Here is a 10,135-nt window from a genome sequence, read left to right as displayed (position 1 = left end):
TAACTCACCCTTGATGCCTGGATTCCCTTATTTTAATTGATTAATTATTGTAATTTCCTTGTATCATTGCTATATTGGCCATGACATTTCTGTTAAAAAAAAAAAAAAAAAAAGACAAACAATAACAACCAAACAAGACCCCAAGAAAGGTGTGCCACACATGAAAACTCTGTCTGAATTGCACTTGGATGTCTGCAGTAAATTAACTCCAGCAAAGAGTGTATAAAACAGTCTACCTGGGGTCAACCCTCTAATAGGCGGGCCTTAGTTAGCTGTGACACAAAACGCGACCTCTCCAGCTCCCAGGCGGCCTTTGCGGGTCTGAAACTGGCCGCTGCGCACGGGGCGGAGTCGGGGCCGGGAGCGCGCCCCCTCCTGCGGCAGGACGCGCTTGGGGACTGAGTCTCTGTACAGTCAGGGCTTCTGCTGGGCAGGGCCAGCTGTTAATCCTCAAGGCGGATACCGGGGCGGTAGGCAGATGGGGCATGTGGGTGGCGTCCGTCGGTGAGAAACACCTAGCGCAGTAAAAGGGTGGCGGCGAGAGGGAGTTCCCACGTTGCGTTCTTCCAGAAATGAAGACTTAAGAAAATACCAAGGAGGGGCCAATCGGTGTCTTTCGGACGCGCCTGAAACCCCACCCTCGGTCAGAGGAAAAGCCCCTGGGGTGAGACGCAGGAGCTTCAGAAAAACCGAGAAGAAAAGCAGCCCCCTCCGCGCGCCAAGGTCTCTGCCTCTCACTCCTGCGCGGCCGGCCCAGCCTGCGCCTGGCACGCGGCCCTTCGCCCGGCTGCGCCTTCCCACCCCGGCCTTCCGGGTGCCTCGGCCGGCGACCTGCCTCCGAGTCCTCCCATGGCGGCAGCGCGACCCACAGGCTCCGCGAGCGGAGCCCTTTGCCGGCCACTCCTGCTGACCCTCGCGGTGAGTGGCTGCCCGGATCCCGGTCCCGAGTGGGCGCACGGACCGATGGGGGAGGGAGGGGAAACTTTGGGAGCGGGGGGTCGGTGATGGCGGCGGCCCATGCGGAGGGTTCTTGGGCCTGGGGCTGGCTGGAAAAAGTGCCGTAGGCTGGGGGGCGGGCAGACGGAGGAGAGCGAGCTGGGCGCCGCGATCCCGCAGGGGAGGAGAAGGGTGTCTCTGGTAGATATGATCAGCGCAGGCAGATGAGCGGCTGCAAACGCCCATCCCAAACCGTGGCCTCTGGGTACAAGCCGGCGAGCGCCGCGCGCCCCGCGCTGCTCCTCTGCGCCTCGCGCACCTCCCCGGGCGGGGCAGTCCATTCGACCTCAGTGGCGGGCTCCGGCCGCGGACGAGTGGAGCCGCTGGGCGGATGCGACCGAAATCGCAGGTCCCTGGGTGAAAGGACTAGGCGCCTTTTGGGGGACTGATCTTAGTGTGTGAGTGAAGGGGGTAGGGAAGAGCTGGGGCGGGGGCGGTCTCCACCCTCTGCGCCTAAAGATAGTAGATGGGCCAGCCCTTGGTGGTCTTTGGTACGGTTTCCATTGTTTGTCAGCACGTGAGACTTCATTCCCCTTAAACTTCGGGGAAGTGGCTTTCCCGATCTCTCGCCTCGGAGGCATACAGGGTCTCCCCGCTCCCCCATCCCCGCCAAGCCCTCCAGCTCTAGTTTCCTTCCCGCTTTAAAGAACCCAATAGCAAAGACCCCAAAGCTGGGAGGGAAAAAGGAGGTGGCCTTATTCGGAAGGGATAGCCCCCCTCCCTGGCAGGAAAGACTGAAATCTCTTTGGGGGACCTCAAGGCATAGGAATCCAGTGCGGGGGGAGCAGCCCCTGGGAGAGTGTGGGATCAGAGGTTCCACAGACTGGGCTTCCTGGGTCCCCTGGAAGGACAAAATTTACATAGAACAAGTACAGAGGGCTAAGCGGGTAGTATCCTTTCACGTTGAGCCGCAGGCGTTAGGGCTGAAGGACAAGGGGACGAACCTGGAGAACAGACAGCGGGAGGATTCCTTCTGGAAGGGGTGCAACTGGCGGCGGGAAATATCCGTGTAATTTCCCTTACTCTACCGCTCTCATTTTACAACGAAATCCTGAAATGTTTAACTAATGAAATTGTAGTTGTTACTATTATTAGAATGCCTTTCCCATGGAACTCCAGGGACTTCAAACCCTTAACTAAATTCCCGGGGCACATTAATAACATACAAAGGGCCGGGTGCACAGCAATTAATCGTTCGCAGCTGAGAAAATCAAGAAGGGAGTAAATAACGGTCGTGAAATATGTCCTTGATGACAAAAGGAACGGATTTTGGTTAGATTCTTTTTTTTTAAATTTTTTTTTTTATTTAAAAAAAATTTTTTTTAATGATATTCTTGTCTGCTTACGTTCTTTTTATGTATGTATGTATGTATGGCTGTGTTGGGTCTTCGTTTCTGTGCGAGGGCTTTCTCTAGTTGTGGCAAGCGGGGGCCACTCTTGATCGCGGTGCGTGGGTCTCACTATCCTGGCCTCTCTTGTTGCGGAGCACAGGCTCCAGACGCGCAGGCTCAGTAATTGTGGCTCACGGGCCGAGTTGCTCCGCGGCATGTGGGATCCTCCCAGACCAGGGCTCGAACCCGCGTCCCCTGAATTGGCAGGCAGATTCTCAACCACTGCGCCACCAGGGAAGCCCTTGGTTAGATTCTTAATTAAGTTGACACTTTTTCTTTTTTTTTTTTTGTCACTTCTTTTTAAACATTGCCCCTGAAGGAAAAGGCATGATTAGGCGCAGGCCATAAATAGCTTTGCTCTTATATACGGACACACAGAACTTTCTGTGTGTTCTCAGTTCCTTTTTAGAAGAAAGCAGATATAAGGGAATAAACTAAAGTTGAATACTCCTCATTCTTTGGCCTTCCTCAGCTTCAAAGCTGGATAGGCCAGAAGTGGGGGGTAGCTGTGGCTACTACCCCCCTCATCCTACTGCATTCTGGTTGGAAGGCTTGCTGGGTCTTAAGCTGTTCCGATGCTCATGTGCATGTCTGTGCAAAGTCCTGCTAGCCTCACATGCTTGCTGTGGTTGTGGGCCTCATGTGTGATAGACGTGTAAAGAAGAGTAGGAACGTTACTAAATAAAAAAATGGCTTGGGGGACACCCCTTACATTTCCTCTTCCCCATGCACCCAAGTAATCCTTCACGCTTCTGTGAATCAGTTTCTCCCAACTTCTTCATCTTGCCTCACCTCACACGTTTGGTAACCACTTGAACGCTGCCTCTACGTAAACACCTAATGAAGGTTCTGTCTCTCTAAGGTCATCAGGGATCTCCACTGCTAAATCGAAATCATTCCTTATATAGTTCCATCTTGTGGTTGAAGCTCTTCTAAATCAAGAAGTCCAGCATGGGGCTTCCCTGGTGGCACAGTGGTTAAGAATCCGCCTGCCAATGCAGGGGACACGGGTTCGAGCCCTGGTCTGGGAAGATCCCACGTGCCGCGGAGCAACTAAGCCCGTGCGCCACAGCTACTGAGCCTGCACTCTAGAGCCCGCGTGCCACAACTACTGAAGCCCGCGTGCCTAGAGCCCATGTTCCGCAACAAGGGAAGCCACTACAATGAGAAGCCCGCTTACCACAGCGAAGAGTAGCCCCCGCTCACCGCAACTAGTCAAAGCCCATGTGCAGCAATGAAGACCCAACACAGCCAAAGATAAATAAATAAATTTATAAAAAAAAAAAAAAAAAGTCCAGCATGAACATGGACCTGAAAAACCATAAAATAATAAAAATGTCCCATAAAATATTTCAGCCTTACTCATAATAAGGAAAGATGAATTTAAAACTACATTGGTTTTAAAGCAATTATACTCTAATAAAGATGTTAAAGGAAAAAAGAAAAAAAAGGTCCATATCAAAAAAAAATCTTTAAAAGAACAAACAAATAAATAAATAATTTTTAAAAATGGTATTACAAAAAAAAAAAGAAAGAAATGCATTGAAATGTCATTTCTCATTTGGCAAACATCCAAAAGTTTGACAACAGGCTCTGTAGGCAAGAATATGGAGAAATAGAAACTCATAAATGGCTGGTGAGTGTAACAAAAAGTTACAACCCCTATGGTCTATATGCAGTTGTAACAAATGTAAATAGAAACTGTTTTACTTCTTCCTTTCCAATTTATATGCATCTACTCTCTTTTCGTCTATTCATATACCAAATACTGCATTGTTTTAATTATTGAGACTTCATAAGACCTTTCAGTATCTGCTAAAGCTAATATCCTTTCATTGCTTTTCTTTTTCATAATTTTTCTATCTTTAATTGTTTATTTTTCCTTATTACGTTTTATATCAGCTTGTCTAGTTCTAGAAAAAATATTGATGGGATTTTTATTGGGATCATAAACTTTATAATTTAACTTAGTATAAATTGATATATTTATGTTGTTGATTTTTTACTATCCAGAATAATAATATATATTTCTTTTGTTCAAGTCTGCTTTTGTGTCCTTCAGAAATATTTTCAGGTTTTTCTCAAATAAACTTTACATGTTTCTTGTTAAGTTTACTTTTTGGTATTCTAATTTTTTATCACTTTTGAAAATGATTTCTTCTTTTCCATTATATTGTTTAACAGATTTTGTTTATGTGTATGATGACTAATGATTTCTGTATTTTAATAGTTGTTTCTGCTCCCTTATGAAATTGTCTTATTGTTTTGTGGTTAATTTCCTTGGGTTTTCCAGATAAATAGTCATATCAAATGCAAATAGTGTTTTTTTTTAACCTCTTTCTTTTCAATTCATATGCCATCTAATATCATTCTCTTGCCTAATATACTTTAATATAATGTTAGCTATAGATGATGACCCTTAGGAAGTCTATCTTGTTTCTGAGGTTAGTGAGTCTACTGCTAGTGCTTTTCCATTGATGATGTCATTATAATATAAAATAAAATTATATTGAAGTAGCACTCATCAATTCCTATTGGGGGCACTTTTTAAAAAAATTTAAGAATGGCTATTGAATTTGGTCACATGGTTTTCAGCACCTATGGTGCTGATCACATGCCAGGGCTTCTTTAAACTAATTAGCGGCTTGAGTTTCCTAGAACAAATGAATGATGTGAATGTGTATCACAAATCCGTGTGAGGACCAGTTTACTTCTAGCTCACTCTTACAGTGAAGGTTTTGCATTTGGGGATCCAGATTAATGTGGGCAGATCTTCTCTTAGATCTTAGGCAGATCTGTGCTTTGATTTCACTCCCCTCTCTTGAGGCCAAAAAGCCAGAATCTAATCTTTTCAGATTAGAAGTTGTTTCTGGTGACTACTGTGTTCCAGCTTTATCCTCAGTTTTTGCCTAGCTAGATGTTTTAGGATGGTTTAAAAACATGTATCCATCATTTTTAGTTTTGGCCTGGGGGTTGGACTGAACGCCCTAGGTCCCATTATTGGAAATGAAAATTGTTCCCCTAATTCATTCGTCACACTGGTCAGAGTTAACCTTATTCAAATAGAAAGCTGCTTATGTAATTTATCTGCTTAAAACAAATCTTTGGTTTCTTATTATCTTTAGGAAAAATGATCTATGTGTGTACTTTGTTAAGGCTGTTCAGGACCTGTCCCACACCTACTTCTGTGAATCCATTTTAAACTCCTGTCTCTCTTGTGCTATATGCATCAACCATCGCAAATTACATTTTCAAGTCTGTCATCTCTGGGCCTTTGCATATGCAGTTCCTTCCTATGTTTGCAGCATACAAGCTCTGCCTCCCTGTGACATGGCTAACTTGTTGCCCCTCTTCACCTGGCTCTTAGAGGAGGCTGGTTCCTAGTGCTCTCCCAAAGCGTCCTGTACTTCCCTGTCATAGCTTTTCCTCCATTATTGAAATTACAAATAAGTCTTATCCTTGAATTGAATGTTTCATGAGAATCCTTTTTACTGCTCTGTGTCTGGTACATATTAGAACATTCAGTAAGTATTTGTTGAATGCATGAATGACTGGATGTCCAGGATACTGTTATCTGAAATATTGTCTTAATTCGGCCACTTCTCACCTTTTCCATCGTTTTTTACCTTAGTCCAAGTCACCACCTCTCCTCTCAGATAGATTCCTCCCGATGGGTCTCCTTGCTTCCACTCTGTCTTCCCCGTAGTCTGTTCTCACATGGCCACCGGCATGAGTCTGTGTAAATGCTCACCACGTGATTGCCATTCCACAGTGTCTAAACCTACTGTGCTTCTCTTTGCCCTCAGAATAAAATTTGCACTCCTTACTGTGGCCTTTTAGACCCTACATGATATGCCTGTGATTGTCTCTTCACTATCTTGTCCTGTCACTCTTCCCTCACTGTGTTTACTGCTACGGCCTTCTTTTTGTTCCTTCAACACACCAGGTGAAGTCCCTTCCCAGGGCCTTTGGCCCGGCTTTTCGCTCCACCTGGAAGACTCTTCCCCAGTTAGTGAACTGGTTTGCATCCTGGTTTCAAGTTTCTGGTCTTTACCACCCTCTCTTCCTGTTTTATTTTTCTTGTAACACTTACTCTTGGCATTGTGTGACCATTGTGCATTTGTGTATTTACTTTTTGTCTCTTAGTGTAAAATACTTTCTGTGAGGTCGAGTTCTCTTTGTTCACTGTAGTAGCCTTTGAGCACTTCCTGGCACCTAGGCAGAAACCAAGAAATGTTGATTGAATGAATCAGTGGGTGTATGCCTTCTGTCACCTTGAGCTGGACTCTTCACATGTCTGATTCTACTCCTATTCTCTCTGGGCTATGCAACCAGTGACAATTCTTTTCATCTTTTTATTTCTAATTCAAGTACAGTCTCTTTGTTACGTCCATCTCTGAGTTCCAAATGAAATGTAATCTCTGCCATGCTTGGTCCTTCATACATAATTTAAATTAGATACTTAAAGGGTCTTTAGTGCATTTTGGAAATAAAAAATTTCATCCAAATTTTGATGATTTTAATTTATGTTTATAGACTTTTAAATAACAGTGTAGGGACTTCCCTGGCGGTCCAGCGGTTAAGACTCCGAGCTTCCACTGCAGGGAGTACGGGTTCGATCCCTGGTGGGGGAACTAAGATCCTGCAGGCCGCGCAGTGCAGCCAAAAAAAATAAAAGTTGAAATAACAGTGTAAATGCTGGTTAGGTGTTTTGCTTTTGGTCAAAAACCTTTGCAAAAAACTGTGAAACTTTCAGAAGCATCCATTATAAAGTTTCAGAGAGAACAGAATTTATTTTCAGTGTGATCAAATATATATTGTATTGGAATTGGTTCAGCATAAATCAGTAAATCATTTAAATTTTTTAAGTGAAATATTTTTAACACTGACCTTAATTCTCATTATTGAGAACTTCAAAATAAGTTCATATTTCAAAGTCGTGTGCTTATATGCGTGGGGTCATATGTAAATACTTTTTAAGTCACTCCATGGCAATGAGTCAGTGCTTCTCTTTAAAAGCATCGGAATTTTCTTTAGGATATTTTTGATTTGGTACCAAAACTCATAGACAGTTGACAGTTAATTGAAACAACTTGCTGGATCATTAAATTTGTTTTTGTTTCTCTTTCCTTTTACATACCTGTGCTGCCTTCCTAATAGTTTCCAGTGCTTTCCCACAAAAGGGTGTCATTGGTTTCTCAGTATATCCACTAAGTTAGTGAAGTTATTATTAACTTCATTTTACAGACTAGGAAACAAAGCCCAAGAGGATAAGCAATTCTCTGAGTTTACATGTTTTGTGAGGGAGGGAGCCATGGCTCTTAGTCTGTTGTTTTTATTCTTCTATGCAGTTTTTTTCTGAATTCTTAATCCAGTGTATGCTTTTTATTTTATTTTGCTAATTATATAAACAGATTTATAATTATACAAATTTGTATAAACTGTGTACACATGAAAAGGCTCTTTTTAATGTATAATACTGATTTTTTTAGATCTTAACATTTGCCTGTGATGCCTGCAAAACAGTGACACTACATGTTCCCTCCAAACTAGATGCTGGAAAATTTATTGGTAGAGGTAAGAAACTGCCAAAGTATGTAATAAATCCTAATTTGGTATGATCTTGTAAAATTAGTGTAATCTTTAAGAGGATAACTGTATTGGAACTAATAGTTAAAACTAATACAGTACATTCCAATACTTTTTTTTTAATATATATGGTGTCAATCCAATGAACGGAATATTGTACTTTATTGAAAAACATGATTATATAAAGTAGTTAAAATTGTTTAGTTTGAGTAATGAAGTAATTACTAATATTTACATTAGATGAAGGATATGGTATTTGTTATAACACATGTCTATGAAATTGAGAAATAGTATTGAAACTATTTCTTGAATTTAAAGGTGTTGTTTTTGGATTTCATCCTAAAATATTTTGGCATCTTACGACATTTACTTCCACATATTTTTTTGTATCAATTATTTTTTTCATATAACTCAAATGTATACCAAAAGATCAGATCAATGAAGGTACAGAATACGATGACTATTTAACAACAGATGCAAAGAGTTCAGTAATAATTTAATGTAATAACTGCCAGTTTTAATCTCTAGATTCTGTTTAACTTATTTTAAGTGTTCTCATGTATTGCTCCGTGGCTAGTTTCAGTTAATAAAGAAAAACTTTTCTGGTGTGAGTTTAATATTCAAACTGTAGAGTTCACATGCTTTTATTTCAGAACACATGTCTCTTCTTTAAAAGGCTGTGAAGTAGGTATCAGAAGCGATGGATACGTTTAGTTAAGCACAACTTAATTAACCGTATAGTTTCATATGTCCTTTTAAAAATGCAAAACTTACAAGTGTCAGTGTAATTAAAGTTTTTGACTGCCCCACCTCAAATACATAGCTTACTGTTAAAGCTATATATTGCTTTGTTTTACGTAACAAATGATTGCTCTGTACATTTTCTACAGTTAACCTGAAGGAGTGCTTTAAATCTGCAAATCTAATTCATTCAAGTGATCCTGATTTCCAAATTTTAGAAGATGGTTCAGTCTATACAACAAATGCCATTCTTTTGTCCTCAGCGAAGAGATCTTTTACCCTATTACTTTCCAACACAGAGACCCAAGAAGAGAAGAAAATACTTGTCCTTTTAGAGCAACAAACAAAGGTATACCAAAGTATAAAAATGAAGTATGATGAACTGTTTTCTTCAGGTGTAACTAACATGACCAGGGAAGATGTGAATCAGAAAAGATATGGGATAATTTAGCTTGAAGAAGAATAAAAGCCATGACTCAAGTTAACAGTGTTGAAATGGAAAAGCGTTGTTCAACATAGGTTATCACAGATTATAATTTCTTTTTATTTGGGACATAAAAGGAGAAATTGGGATATGGGACAGCATGAGAACTTGAGATTAGACACAGAGAAGCATTTCTTGATCTTCACTGTGGAATAGGTTTCCAAAACAAGAAACATTATTGCTTCAGATATTTGTATATAACTTGGACTTTGTAGCTTTTAATTATTCAAGAACTCATATGGCATGTTAATGACTTAGGATGGTGTCCTACTCTGGGCAGCGGTATAGGGTCAATGACATGGTTGATTACTCTGAGAGATACATGAGGCATCCAGAAATAGGTCTCATGTATCTTAGCATAATTTTTAGTCTTAGAAAATGGAGGACTATCTTAGGTTAAGCTTTGGACTTCACGCACACTTATGACTTTGTGACATCCAAGATCAAAATGACTTCATTCGACCACTGGCCATTACTCACGACAGCTGTTTGAGAGTTGTCACCATGTTTCTCTCCTCCTTCTGACACAGATCTCTCTGTTGGTCCCCTGGCTCTTCCTAGTTGCCGGTGAGTGGAAGATGCTTATGCTAAATTTAGAAGGGCACCTGTCTACTTACATTCTTTGCATATTTCTCCTCCCATGTTTTTGCATGGCAATGTGGCAACAGTACAGTTTTTTTTTTTTCAGTTTTGCCTCTAGGCTTCCAGTTTCATCTCTCTCTCTTCCATGTTCCCACCAAGTTATTTTCTCAAGAGGATTGCTGAGATAACAGTTAGGGCAGGGATTTCTTGGTTAATTTTTTTTCTAGTATTGACATTTCGTTCGGTTTTCAAGCACTACCATGGTCTTACGCCTCCGCAGCTAATCCTCGTGAGAGGAGAAAGATGTATCAGAGTTTTAAAGTTTGAAAATAAAGTAGTCGTTGGCTTTATT

The 10,135-nt window shown here is 41.6% G+C and overlaps 1 protein-coding gene across 4 annotated transcripts in view; it reads left to right on the top strand.

Annotated features, from left to right (window-relative positions):
* Positions 1 to 329: 329 nt before the first annotated feature.
* The window catches only part of DSC2 (desmocollin 2), a 40,932-nt gene continuing 31,126 nt past the window's right edge, over positions 330 to 10,135 (top strand). The window contains exons 1-3 of one of the 4 annotated variants that reach the window (XM_036822871.1): positions 330 to 918; positions 7,880 to 7,964; positions 8,867 to 9,066. In XM_036822871.1, the coding sequence (XP_036678766.1) occupies positions 850 to 918; positions 7,880 to 7,964; positions 8,867 to 9,066 (354 nt within the window). In that variant the 5' untranslated portion in view covers positions 330 to 849. The remainder of the gene's footprint in view (positions 919 to 7,879; positions 7,965 to 8,866; positions 9,067 to 10,135) is intronic. The other 3 variants (XM_036822868.1, XM_036822869.1, XM_036822867.1) reach the window with 3 other exon arrangements.

This window comes from Balaenoptera musculus, chromosome 14, assembly GCF_009873245.2.
Source record: "Balaenoptera musculus isolate JJ_BM4_2016_0621 chromosome 14, mBalMus1.pri.v3, whole genome shotgun sequence".
NCBI classification, from domain to species: Eukaryota; Metazoa; Chordata; class Mammalia; order Artiodactyla; family Balaenopteridae; genus Balaenoptera; species Balaenoptera musculus.
The sequence above is the reverse complement of the archived record's forward strand: the minus strand, read 5'-3'. Positions and strand labels throughout refer to the sequence as shown.